General features: G+C 46.6%; 1 protein-coding gene across 1 annotated transcript in view; it reads right to left on the bottom strand.

Annotated features, from left to right (window-relative positions):
* Positions 1-9,046, bottom strand: part of LOC102259387 (nuclear RNA export factor 2) — a 13,425-nt gene extending 4,379 nt beyond the window's left edge. Inside the window, exons 1-16 of the mRNA XM_014532280.1 lie at positions 8,956-9,046; positions 8,257-8,340; positions 8,042-8,146; positions 7,846-7,926; positions 7,656-7,725; positions 7,427-7,515; positions 7,206-7,313; positions 6,921-7,030; positions 4,659-4,695; positions 4,127-4,195; positions 3,988-4,043; positions 3,552-3,610; positions 3,335-3,450; positions 3,191-3,233; positions 2,488-2,560; positions 1,779-1,961 (exon numbers count right to left, since the gene is read on the bottom strand). Coding sequence (XP_014387766.1) covers positions 1,779-1,961; positions 2,488-2,560; positions 3,191-3,233; positions 3,335-3,450; positions 3,552-3,610; positions 3,988-4,043; positions 4,127-4,195; positions 4,659-4,695; positions 6,921-7,030; positions 7,206-7,313; positions 7,427-7,515; positions 7,656-7,725; positions 7,846-7,926; positions 8,042-8,146; positions 8,257-8,340; positions 8,956-9,003 — 1,331 coding nt within the window. The 5' untranslated portion in view covers positions 9,004-9,046. The remainder of the gene's footprint in view (positions 1-1,778; positions 1,962-2,487; positions 2,561-3,190; positions 3,234-3,334; positions 3,451-3,551; positions 3,611-3,987; positions 4,044-4,126; positions 4,196-4,658; positions 4,696-6,920; positions 7,031-7,205; positions 7,314-7,426; positions 7,516-7,655; positions 7,726-7,845; positions 7,927-8,041; positions 8,147-8,256; positions 8,341-8,955) is intronic.
* Positions 9,047-14,057: the final 5,011 nt, after the last annotated feature.

The raw sequence follows: 14,057 nt of genomic DNA, 5'->3' as shown, positions 1-14,057 counted from the left end.
CTGGTCACCCCCAACTGCCCTCCCCTGCAGGCCTGGTCACCCCCAACTGCCCTCCCCTGCAGGCCTGGTCACCCCCAACTGCCCTCCCCTGCAGGCCTGGTCACCCCCAACTGCCCTCCCCTGCAGGCCTGGTCACCCCCAACTGCCCTCCCCTGCAGGCCTGGTCACCCCCAACTGCCCTCCCCTGCAGGCCTGGTCACCCCCAACTGCCCTCCCCTGCAGGCCTGGTCACCCCCAACTGCCCTCCCCTGCTGGCCTGGTCCCTCCTAACTGCCCTCCCCTGCAGGCCTGATCACCCCCAATTGCCCTCCCTTACAGGCCTGGTCCCAACCAACTGCCCTCCCCTGCAGGCCTGATTGCCCACAACTGCCCTCCCCTGCCAGCCATCTTGTGGTGGCCATCTTGTGTCCACATGGGGGTGGCCATCTTGTGTGTTGGAGTGATGGCAATTTGCATATTATTCTTTTATTAGATAGGATTGGTGTTTCTGATTTCTTAGGATATAGTCCTAGAAGTGGGTCACTGGATCAAATGGCAGTTCCATTTTAAATTATTTGAGGAAACTCCATACTGTTTTCCACAGTGGCTGCATCAGTCTGCATTCCCACCTTTTCTCCACATCTTGCCAACATTTGTTGTTTGTTGATTTGTTGATGATAAACATCAGGTGTGAGGTGATAGCACATTGTCATTTTAATTTGCATCTGTGATTAGTAACTTTGAGTGTTTTTTCATATCTCTCTTTGCCTTCTGTCTGTCTACTTTAGAGAAGTATATATTTAGGTCCTTTGCCCATTTTTTAATTGGATTGTTTTCCTTTTATTAAGTTATATGAATACCCTATATATTTTGGAGATTATCCCCTTCTCATATTGTTTATTACTAATGTATAGAAATATAATTGATTTTTATGTATTGATCTTCTATCCTGAAATCATGCTGAAATTGTTTATTAATTATAACATTTTAATGGTTTCCTTAAGATTGTATATATACAAGTTCATGTCACCTGAACAATATATTTTAAAAAATTATTTACATACTAGAGGCCCAGTGCACAAAATTCGTGCTGGGGGGGGGGCCCCTTAGCTCAGCCTGCACCCTCTTGCAGTCCGGGAGCCCTCAGGGGATGTCCAACATTCTTAGCACTGCCACGGAGGAGGGAGAAGCCCCTGCCACCGCTGTTGCACTCACCAGTCATGAGCCCGGTTTCTGGCTGAGCAGAGCTCCTCCTGTGGGATCAGGCTGAAACTGGCTCTCCGACATCCCCCGAGGGGTCCCAGATTGCGAGGGTGCAGGCCAGGGGATCCCACCAGTGCAGGATCAGGGCCAGGGAGAGACGTGGGAGGTTGACCAGCCAGGGAGGGACTTCAGGACTGCTCGAGGGCGTATGTGGCCCGTCTCACTCAGCCGGCCTGTCTGGGTCATCTGGCCCATCTAGCTCATCTGGCCGGACTCCAGCAGCAAGCTAACCTACCGGTCAGAGCGTCTGCCCCTAGTGGTCAGTGCACATCATAGCAAGTGGTTGAGCGGTCTTAGCGTATCATTAGCATATTATGCTTTGATTGGTTGAATGGCCGGCTGGTCAACCAGACACTTAGCATATTAGGCTTTTATTATATAGGATATCAGAATAAAATTAATATACATATTTTATAAGCTCACTTTTTGGAAGCACAACATCCAAATAATTATTTTTACAAATTAACTACAAGTTAGCATTATCCATTCCTTTTCCTCCCAGCTCTCTCTTATTCCCATAGATTCCCAACACTCACTTCTGAGACCACTGGAGGCTTATCCCAGACTGGATGGAGAAAATCTGCACCATTTCTTGCTGCTCCTGGGAGAGGGTAGATAGGGAGCTGAAGGTGGGTGTAGGTACTGGAATGGAGAATGCACTCTGGGTTTCTTCTGTCCTGGCATTCCCCACAGTCAATATATCGTTCACGATGCACATACTGGAAGAAAGATCAGCCCTTAGACTCCCAAAAATGATCCTGCCCCCACTGCCACTCAGAAACAAGTTTCCTTCCATACCCCAAGTGTGCCTGCCCCCCAGATTCCTTGCCTGGTACCTCTGCCTCTCCCACTGAGCTCACCTTTGAAGAGATTGATTTATGATTCTGAGGACCAGTTTCACTCAATTTTTAGATTTAGTACTAATGCATTTACCCCTTACAGCAGCCCAAGGAATGGATCCTCTAATTCCCATTTTCAGAAGGGGATAATGAGTCACTAAGGTCTTATATCTTCACCAAAGTCACTTTAGCTAGCTAGCGAGTATTGAGGTCAGGAAAAGAATATAGTATTCTGATTCCAAAGCCCATAGTCTTAACCACTAACCTATATCTCTCTTTGGGTCTACCTGTTGGCTTTCCACAATACTGAGAAAAGCTCCAGGCTGCACCACCACATTCCTACACCACTGGAATTAGGCTAGGATGGGTGTTCATTCCCATGTTGTACCCACAACACAGCACTTACCTGGAATTGCTGCCAGAAGACAAGATGAAGGTCCGGGTGAAGGCATGGACAGAACCTTGAGACTTTCCTTCCACTTCAATAACAACAAAAAAGTAACTCCTCTTAGAGCTGTACATACTTTTCACACAAGCAGCATTCCCCCATCAGGGTCTTAACCTGATACTCTTGCAGCACCCTGATGGGAACCAGACCAGGACAGTGTTTCACTGTGACTCAGGAGGGAGTTTCAAGGACTGAGAAGACAACAATAGAGATAATCAACTCCCAGTAATAGGACCCCTAACATGTGTCACATCCTCTGACAAACACATGTTCACTTGATTCACTTTTTAAAGCATTCCTAGAAAAGGGTATTACCAGCCCATTTTGCAAATGAGAAAACTGAATGGTTTGATATTGGGTCCTATGTCACAGAGTAAAGAACTGAGATGAAAGCTATAAAACTCTACAGGTTGAGTCTCTAATATCTGAGCTGTGTTGAGATAAAAAGACATGGATGCATGTCAGAACACAATAGGTTTGGGGCAAGGTAGGTGTGGGAGAAAGGGAAGGGAAGGGGAGGGGGAAGGAAAGGAAAGGAAAGGAAAAGAAAGGGGAGGAGAGGGGAAGGAAAGGAAGGGAGCAACCTGGGAAGCGGGGGAAAGTTTGGGAGTAAGTCCAGTTAGGGAAAGGGAGGAGTAGGGGATCTGGGGAGGGAACTCACCTTCCTTGAAAACCCCACTGACAGAAAAACAGAGCATAATTTCCTGAAAGGAGAGAACAGTTATTAGGGCTCTCAGTATCCTTCTAAACCTCCTACCCACCTCTGACTTTCTTGGTCTGCAGGAGAGAGAAAACAGGTGCTCACCGTGTGGGCCCACAGGTCTACCACATAGGAGTTAAGGTCATGCTGAGTTTTGGGGAACACACAGAGGGAGTTCACAATCTCACACTTTGTATGCTTCAGTAGCTGAAACCGCAGGTCTGTGGGGAGGGGGGGAGGAGAAGGGAAGGTTGGGCCCTTGGCTACTATGATTGACTCCTTTACACCCCTTTCCCATGCCGATTTCCTATCATGCAATTACCAGAATCCTTGAGGTTCTTCATATTCCTGTTATCCTTTAAGTACTCGCACAAGTTGCTTCTAGGGGAAAAAAGAGAAACAGGAAGTGGTGGTCCAGACAGGGTAGGTGTTTCCAAGAGATGGTCTATGTCTGCTGGAGAGCAAAACGGCCCAGGATCAGAGTCTGAGCTGTGATACTCACAGGGCTGGGTCTTCGGAGTTGAAGGGAACAGTCAGGGAGAAGCAGGCCTCCTCGTGGTAAGCGCTGAGGAGACTCTCTCGGTCTTCAGAATCATAAATCAAGTAATAGCTGTGGGAGAAAGATGGGAACAAGCTATCTCTCTGATTTGGGCCCACAAAAGGGCCTTGAAAGCTTCTCTTAACTCATGGGCAGACCTGTGCTGTGTAGCCTTTCCTGTCCCTGTCCTCCTTTGCTTCATGATTCCAGGGGTACTTACTGAAGCAGGAATTGAAAGACTAGATTCTTCAGGGTCTCAGGTCCTTTAAAGCTTTCCTGGAATCAAAAGACAACTTCAAACTATGTAGGTAGACAAAGCATCCCTTGTAAAACCCCAGTCGTGCTTGATCTATTCTCACCTTACAGGGTTTTATTATGTCCATATCTACAATGCCAGTTACAGTTGGTGGAGGTAAATCCTGGCCATCCTGAATAAGGGAAGAGTAAGTTAGCAGTATAGGGAGGTGGTCCTGGGTGATTAAGGGAAAGGATGGACCCAGGAAACGGTGAAGGTCAGAGGTCAAGGGTGAAAAGGACCTGGAAATTCCATGGGCAAGATTCCAGTGGGCGTCTGCATCATGAGGTTCTGGAAGTCTCTACTGTTTATGCAACTTGTGTGTGTGTGTGTGTGTGTGTGTGTGTGTATGTATTTCTCCCTCTTTCTCTTTTCCTCCCTCCTGTCCTTGTTCCCTCTCTCCCTGGCTCTCTTTCTTTCTCTCTGTATGTGTATACAGTTTTGCAGAGATATTCATGGATTTTTTCAGAAGTCCATGTTCCCCCAAATGGATAAGAGTTTGATGCAAACATGTAATCCAGGCAAGACATAAAGGGCTTGAGGGCAGGTGTGGAGGTTGTCAATGTAAGTAAGAGATGATGACTGTAAGCACTTACCAAGCGTGACAAGTTGGGGAAATATTTCCTGATGGCGCTGTCCAAATGCAAAAATAGAAAAAGTGGTTGACAGTTTAGATTGCATTGCTGTAATTTACTTAAAATATTGATGGAATGAACAGAAACAGGTGTTCTGCCCACCCAGAATCCCCTTTGCCCTCCTCAGCCTCAGATTTCAAGGCTTCTGGGTCCATTTCTCTGCTGAGCACTGACCATCTGCCATATGGAATCCCTGAAACACACAGTCTCCTCACCTCTCTTTACACCTTCACATTCATATTACCTCCTTTCCTTCCTGTGCCCCTCACCTTTTCCCTCCTTCCCTCTCTCTCCCTCCCAATCCTCCTGGTTAACTCCGGCCTAGAGGGCCCTGACTCCTTCCCCAGTGCCACAAACCACAGCATTTGGATCCCAGACTCCAGAGCTTCTTCCCCCTCCCTGCCTCCCTTTCCTCCTTCCAGGCCACACTGATGGCTCCAGAGAGAAGAGGGAATGGGGTGGGGGCCCAGGACTCTGCCACCTCACTGGGGAACCAGCATCCTGCCATGAACAGCACATGCCCCAAGGATGGCCCAGGACTCTGGGGCAAGGGGGTGATGGAGGGAGGGATTAGGAGACAGGGAGTGGAAGGGAGAGGGATGAAGACAGAAAGAGAGTGAAAATAGGAGCAGAGATTGGGAAGACATTGAAGTGTAGAGACAAAGGAAAAACAGAAAGAAACTTAAAGGGAAGGGAAAAAAGTTCTGCCCTGGCAGTGGGGGTGGGGTCAGAGAAGAAGAGAAGAGGAAAGGGATATGGCTCCCCTGCAGCAGCTCTTTCCTTCATCTGCCCCTGGCTGGCCCTGGGTCTCCAAGCAGGAATGGAAAGCATGAGTCTGTTAGCCTGTTAGAATGTTGGTTGAGCCTTTGTCACCTGTGGGAGCTCAATGTGAACTGGGCATGGGAAACATACCACCCACGGGATCAGGACAGCTTCCCAGAAGGAGTAAAGGGCCAGGCCCCAGCTCAGCTTAACCTTGGGGATCTGTGACCCACTCATATAAAAACCACCTTCTCTCCTCATGGCCCCTGTGCATCTTTGTCTGTCTTAGTTGGTTTCTTTTCTGAGGAATCCTACCCATGTCAGGCTACCCAGGGCTCCTCTGAATGATCAGGCAGGAAGTGTGGAGGAAGGGTTTGTGTCCCTGAGAGGACTTTCTTTCTGTCTTCTCAACCCTCTCTGCCATCAGCTTTCCACTGCTGCCTCAAGAGGCCCTCCGCTAATTTCTGGCCCTTTAACTAGGGAACTCTGGATTCTCCCAAGGAGAGCCCAGCTCCTGGCATTGGGCCAGAGGAATGGATGCAACGATGGCAGCCCTCTGGGGGCATTGACAACAGCATGGGATGGGAAAGTCCTCATGTTAGTGTGGGATTGTAGAGAAGACTCCTTTGAAGAAGAGGAAATAAGGTTCTTCCAAGAATAGGATAGGGACACTCTATATCATCTAAGAAGCAAGAAGCCCTGTCTGTGCATGAGGCCCTGGACTAGAAGATCCTTCTTAATGCAGGGGACCAGCATCTGTCTCAAGGCTTGACACCCCTGATTCTTGTGATGAGGGAGAGTCCTGTTTCCTGGAGCACACTCTTGGGAGGGCATGCTAGAGAATGGTGGGTGCAGAGAAGTGGAAACCAACTCCACATGAGGTGATCAGGTCAGAGGAAGGAAAGGAGACTTTAAGCTCAGGTGAAGAGACACACACACAATCATATATAATAAAAGGGTAATATGCAAATCGACCAAATGGCAGAACAACTGGTGGAGGGGTGGGGCTGGCAAGCAGGTGGTGCCAGGCCAGCCAAGGTGCATGCCAGCAGACAGAGGGAGGGGACGGCGATTGGGGGGGCAGCGGCAACCAGTGGCAGCAGAATGGCAATTGGGAGGTGGGGTTGGCTGCTTGCCGGCAGCACACTCCCCTGATCAGCCTGCCCGGTCACCTCCCACAGAGGGAGGCCAGGCTGCGGCTTAGGCCCACTCCCTGCAGGGACATCCCCTGAGGGCACCCAGACTGTGAGAAGGTGCAGGCTGGGCTGAGGGACTCCCTCCCCCTGAGTGCACGAATTTTCGTGCACTGGGCCTCTAGTGAGAAATAAGAGGGCAGGGCATGTGGTCCCCCAGAGGACTAGAGGTTCTATATCCTGCAGAGGGACAGAGTCAGGAATAATTTGGTTCTTAGGGGGTGGAAGAAAGATCTCTCCCAGAAAGGGTGACAGTGTTTTCACCAACCTTACGTAAGTGGGCTGGTTTGGGAAGGTATTGCACAAGGGGTTCCCTTGCAGCCACAGCTCTTCGAGCTTCAGCCCTTTTATCTTGTCCAACTCCCTGGCTGACTTTAGCTGAGAAACATGGGGGAAATTGGAAAAGAAATATCAGGAAAAAAGGAACATCTGGGCTCCTGCACCCACAACCCCCTCTCTCTCCCACAGGTACTTTTGCATCCCTCCTGTCATCACTCTGATGACCACTACCACCCATTCTCAACCCAACTTTGACCTGGCTCCCTCTTCTCACCTCATTTTTTGAAAGGTTCAGGGTCTTGATTGTGGGGGCAATCTGTATAATATCGGACAGGCCATCCAGCTGGCACAGTTTGTTCTTACACAAGTTCAAGGACAACAGCTTTGGGGAATAAGAGTTAAGAGTTATTATCTAGGACCTGAGAGACAAATCTGCCCTCTGTTGGAGCTGTTCCACCCCCTACCATAACACCAGCACTGGGTCTAAGGCCTCACCTCAGGGATATTCTTTTTGATAGTCTGCAGGATGGCAGTCATGCAGTTTCTTCGATTCAGGATTATAATAATATCATGGCCCAGTAAGTCTTCAGGGAACCAAGAGTAGGGAATCAGAAGGTTGCGAAGGTTCCAGGACCAGCACCTCCCTCATTACCATTTCTAGGTCTCTCTCTCAGGCAGACTCCTCTGTCCTCACCTTCCCTAGAATTACTACTATTAGCTGTACCTGGGTCAAAGCGGAGCTTATGAAGGTCAAGAGCTTTCTGCGAAACATCATATCGTTTGCTTATGGTCAGCTGTAGAGGGAGATGAAGAGAGCTGCTCTGAGGTTATTGTGGTGAAAGGGAAATTGGGGACTGAAGGAGGAAGATGTGGGTCTGAGTGTGGGCACACAACATGCATTATGTCTACATTACCTTTAGCTGTTCCATTTTTTCTGGCTCCAACTTATTGCACATAGAGTAGGGTACAGCAGAAGTATTAACAAAGATAGGTATCTGCAGGAAGAAGAGGTGGGATAAGCACCCAGAACTCTAATGCCAAAGAAGGTTAGTAGCCTCTGGCCTGTGTTTCTGCTTTGGGACTAGGTACAAAAATATCTTCAACACATACCTTTTGGTTCTCCTCATCAAAAATCTTGTAGTTTATGTCCTTCAATGCAGAGGCAGCACTAGCATCCTGGACAAAGAACTGGGCCAGATGTTTAACATAGTGGAACTACAGGGATTAAAAGCAACAGCAATAATGTCAGTGGCCTCTGGCCCTAGCTGAGCCATGTCTCTCCCCCTTCCCTGAGCCTCCTCATCTGGCTTCACCATCCCTCTTACATCCACTGGAGTGAAGGGGACACTGCAATGGCTCTGGATTGAATTCATTAGCCATGTCTTGTCATACTTTATCCCATAAGGGACCTAAGGATGAGACAAAGGGGAGGGGTGGGAGAGAGAAGAGACAACATGGAAATAAGGCTAGAGAATAGCCCAACACAGTGTTTTATTCTGACCTCCTACCAAACTTTAAAAGACTTTAAAGTAGGGACCATTAACATGATTTCAACGTGTTTTGTTGTTGCTTGCCAGATATGGATTTTCTAATTATCCTTTTTCTCTATTCCAATATTTACCTCCCAAATAATCAAATTTAGATGTTTAAAACGAGCTTCCTTTAATAAGGTCCCAGGGAAGATCCTACCTATTAAAGACCTTACCTGTCCCTCTGATAAAAAAAAACAAACAAAAAACAACAACAAAAAAAACAACAACAAAAATAACTTTAGAGAATCAAATGGAGACATCTAATGAGTTGCTCCATCTCCTTGGCAGTAGTTTCTACCTTTGCCTGTAGTCGACCTTCCTTCAGTCACTCTGTTCCCTTTTTATTGCTAATCTGAACCTGACCTTTGGATAATCAAAGATGTTAATTCCTCCTGACCTTAAAAAAGTTCCTAGCATCTCTATATGAGATCAACACAACTCCCCTTGATCTGCCTCTCTTACACATTTCCTACATTTTTTCAGGATACTCACTGTGATCTTGAACCAGTCCCCCAGGTTTCCATCCTGTGTGTTTTCCATTTGTCTTTCTGGAGTTCTATTTTGGTATGCTTTAATCTACTTCACACCAATATTGTTAGGGTGGAAGTTAGAGAGGGTCCTGTAGGGAAGTGTATAGAAGTGAGTGTTCAGAAATGTACAGAAATGCTAAAAAGTTTCCTATATGCTGGGGGCTAATTCCAGCAGGTCATAATAAAGGCAAGAAGTCCTCAAAAGGTTGATAAGCTTCTATATTCAGCAGGGCTGAATCTGCTGCTGAAATAGCTGAAAGCATTTCCCCAAACCTGAAAATCTGCATATATTATTGCCTGCTGCCAAACAGCTGAGGGCAGTTCCCCCAACCTGACAATACTTTACTGTTTACCAAACTTTACCTTTGATATGTATATCTGCTTTGCTTTAGGGAAATTTGTTAATAAAAAGCAAGGGGTCCAGAGATTTGGAGAACTTGGTTACTATAGCTAAGTCTTCTCTGGATCCCCCCAAGAATGCCTTCCAAATGTATATTTCATGTCTAGTCTCTTTATTAATTTACTGCAGCCCCTTCTCCAGATTCCTGAACCCTTCTATATGCAGGGAAAGACCCCTGGCACCTATATATGCTCACCTCAATTATAACAGGTATACAAATGGGATTGTTCAACCATTATTCCGGTTCTATCACTCTTCACTTTTACAGCAAGAAAAGAAAAAGAAGACCATGGAGAGTGAAAGAGTTGCATAGTCCTAGGTGCTGCTGCATGCAAACTAGGCTATCTGAATAGTTACTGTCATATTTGAGGGTCCTTCTGGGAACCCCTCATTGCCTTGTTTCCATCATCCTCCTGAAGGTGAAAGGTTGATGCTCATAACTACCATATTCATAATGAAGTTTCCCCAAAATGATGGAAAAATCCCAACCTTTATTTTTCCTTGAAGAGAACTACTGCTATTATTGTAATTTGAAATTGAGAACAAAAATAAATTTGAAGACACATCAGTGGTCACGTACTGTGTACCACATCTTGGCCTAACATTATTGTAGGGAAGCCACATGTCAACCTGCCTGAGTGGAATAATCACACAAACCCCAGAAAGAAAACTCCTCTATCCCTCTAGATTTGAGAGTCTTACTCGAAAGATGGCATAATCAGGAAAGAAATCTTGAAGTAGGGAGTAACTGTGTGCAACCATTTAGAAAACGAGACAGGATTTATAAAGAACAAAAGTATGAACATACATGGGCTATACACTAGGAAGGCATATGAATTTTGCCTTCTTTCAGGACTCTCTAATCTATTAACCCTGCCACAACCTGGGAAGCAAACTCATACCTCCCAAATTTAATCAGATACAAAATTGATTTCATGACTAATTAACAAGTTGTACTTTCTTTTTTAGTACAGTCCAAACTTCAATGTCAGGTGAGACTGATGTAACAGCTTCCTAAACTGTCCACCTCCCTCCAGCCTTGCTCTCAACAATACTTTGAAATATCCTAAGTAAGCTTTCTTTTTGTTCATCTGGAAAATTCTAACTTCTGCCCTTTTATAACAGCAATCTCAACAATAAACTGGAACCATAGTGTGTATTATAAGTGTGTAGATATTTTTCTATTTGCTTCTGTTATAGATATATAGTTTGATATGGTCAGAGAACATATTCTGTATGATTTCAATTCTTTTTATTTTTATTGAAGTTATTGGTGTGACATTGGTTAATAAAATGGTATAGCTTTTAGGTATATAATTCTACAGTACATTATCTCAAGTCATCTCCTTCTATCACCATTTATCCCTCCTTTACCCTCTGCTACCTCTCCCACCCCCCTTCCCTCTAACAATCACCTTACTGTTGTCTGTGTCTATGAGTCTTTATTTTTTGCTTAATTCCTTCATCCTTCTCACCCAGCCCCCAAGCCCCTCCTCTCTGACAGTTGTCAGTCTGTTCTTTGTATCCATGAGCCTGTCTCCACTCTGTAAGTTTATTTTGTTCATTAGATTCCTCATATAAATGAAATCATATGGTACTTGTCTTTCTCTGACTGGCTTATTTAACTTAGCGTAACAATGTCCAGGTCCATCCATACAGTCACAAAAGGTAAGATTACCTTTTTTTTTAATTGCCGAGTAGTATTCCATTTTGCAAATATTATCACAGCTTTTTTATCCATTCATCTACTGTTAAAGATTTGGGCTGCTTCCAAATGATGGCTATCCTATCTAATAAAAAGGGAATATGCAAATTGACCACCATGCCATCACAAAGATGGCAGCCCACAGCGGAGGCAGGATTTCTGTTAACACAAGATGGCTGTGCCCACAGCGGAAGCTGAGTTCCTGTAACAAGCCTTAACAAGCAATCAGCAGTGACCTGAGGCTGCGTGGTGCTGGGCCGGGGCAGAGGACCTGAGGTTGTGCCTCCCCACCTGGTGGGGCTTGATAGGGGACCTCAGGCCATGCCCCCTGCCAGGTGGGGCTTGATGGGGGACCTCAAGGTGCACCCCCCACCCCGGTGCTGGGCCAGGGGACCTGAGGCTGCACCCCCCGCCCAGCGGGGCTTGACAGGGGACTTGAGGTTGTGCCCCCCACCCAGTGGGACTTGATGGGGGTCCTCAGGCTGTGCCCCCCACCCGGCGGGGCTTGATAGGGGACCTGAGGCCACGCCCCCCAACCCAGTGCTGGGCCGGGGGGAACTGAGGCTGCGCCCCCAGCCCGGCACTGGGCCGGGGGATCTCAGGCCACGTCCCCTACCTGGTGGGGCTGATGTGGGACCTCAAGGCACACTCCCTGCCCCAGCCTGGGCCAGGGGACCTCAGGCCACTCGCCCTACCCTGGTGGGGCTTGACAGAGGACCTCAGGCCATGTCCCCGGCCTGACTTGATGGGGGACCTGAGGCCACGCCCCCCACCCAAGTGCTGGGCTGGGGGGACCTGAGGGTGTGCTGGGGGACCTGAGGCTGTGCCCCGAGCCCAGTGCTGGCCTGGAGGATCTCAGGTCACGTCCCCCACCTGGTGGTGCTTGATGGGGGACCTCAAGGCATGCCTCCTGCCCTGGCCTGGGCTGGGGGACCTCAGGCCATGCCCCCCACTCAAGCACCAGGCCAGGGGACTTCAGGCTGTGCCCCGGTGCAGCGGGGCTTGATGGGGGACCTCAAGGAGTGCCCCCCGCTCTGGTGCCAGGCCAGGGAACCTCAAGCCATGCCCCCCACCCAGCATGCGCAGGGGGACCTGAGGCTGCACCCTCCATCTGGTGGGGCTTGATGGGGGACCTAAGGCTGCACCACCCACTCCGTCGGGCTTGACGGGGACCTGAGGCTGCACCCCCCACCCAGTGGGGCTTGATGGGGGACATGAGGCTGTGCCCCCCACCTGGCAGGGCTTGATGGGGGACCTAAAGCTGCACCCCCAGCCCGGCGCCGGGCCAGGGGACCTGAGGCTGCGCCGCCCCCGGCTTGACAAAGGTGGGGCCAGCCAGGTCTGGATCTTGCCCAATGGGGGTGGGGCTGGTTGGGTCTGGGTCTCGTGTGATTTTGAGTTGCCGCATGTGGGTGGGCACTTGACTCTGGGTCCCACGGTGCACCCCAGACTCTGACAGGAGGAAGATTTTCATATACATTTTACTTATTTTCTTTCATCTCTGACACTTCTATTATAGAGAAAGGGCAAATAGCAATATTAAAATATTTCCTCTAATTGATACCCTTTTAATGTGCATGAATTTCATGCACCGGGCCACTAGTTGTAAATAACGTTGCAATGAACATGGGGTGCATATTCTTTCAAATTAATGTTTTGGATTTCTTTGGATATATTCCCAGAAGTAGAATTGCTGAGTTATAAGGCAGTTCCCTTTTTAATTTTTTTGAGGTAATTCCATACTGCTTCCCACAGTGGCTGCACCAATATGCATTCCCACCAACAGTGTAGGGTTGCCTTTTCTCCATATCCTTACCAACACTTGTTCATTGATTTATTGATAGTAGCCATTCTGACAGGGGTGAGGTGATATTTCATTGTGGTTTTAATTTACATTTATCTGTTGATTAGTGATGTTGAACATCTTTTCGTATGTCCATTGGCCATCTGTATGTCCTCTTTGGAGAAGTGTCTATTCAGTTCTTTGTCCATTCCTTAATTGGATTGTTTGTTTTTTGGGTGTATTTTTCATAAGTTCCTTAAATATTTTGGATAGTAAGCCCTTACTGACTATGCTGGTGAATATGTTCTCCCACTCAGTAGGTTATCTTTTCATTTTATTGATGTTCCTTTGCTGTGCAATACCTTTTTATTTTGATGTAGTTGCGTTTATTTTTTATTTTTCCCCTTGCCTGAAGAAATATATCAAAAAAATATTGCTACAAGAAATGTCCAAGATTTTACTGCCTATGCTTTCTTCCAGGATTTTTATGGTTTCATGTCTGTAATCCATTTTGAGTTTATTCTTGTGTATGGTGTAAGAAGGTGGTCTAGTTTTCTAATTTTCCCAACATCATTTATTGAATAGACTTTCTTTACAACATTATATATTCTTGCCTTCTTTGTCAAATATCAATTGACTATAAAGACCTGGGTTTACTTCTGGGCTCTCTGTTCTGTTACATTGATCTGACTGTTCTTATGCCAGTATCAGGTGGTTTTCATTACAATGACATTGTGGTATAGGTTGATATCAAGTAGTGTGATATTTCCAACATTGTTCTTCTTTCTCAAGATTACTGAAGCTATTTGGGGTCTTTTGTGGTTCCATATAAATTTTTGAAATATTTGTTCTAAATCTGTGAAATATGCCATTGGTATTTTTATAGGAATTGCGTAGAATCTATAAATTGCTTTGTGTAGTATGGGCATTTTAATGATGTTAATTATTCCTATCCATGAGCATGGTATATATTTCCACTTATTTGTGAATTCCTCAATTTCTTTCTTCAGTATCCAATACTTTTTCAAGTATAGGTCTTTTATCTCCTTGGTTAAATTTATTCCTGGGTACCTTATTTTCTTTTGCTGCAATAGTAAATGGGACTGTTTTCTTATTTTCCTTTTCTGATAGTAAATTATTGGTGTATACAAATACCACCAAATTCTGAATATTAAT

This window comes from Myotis brandtii, unplaced genomic scaffold (genome assembly GCF_000412655.1).
Source record: "Myotis brandtii unplaced genomic scaffold, ASM41265v1 scaffold87, whole genome shotgun sequence".
NCBI classification, from domain to species: Eukaryota; Metazoa; Chordata; class Mammalia; order Chiroptera; family Vespertilionidae; genus Myotis; species Myotis brandtii.
This window is presented reverse-complemented; position numbering and strand designations above follow the sequence as displayed.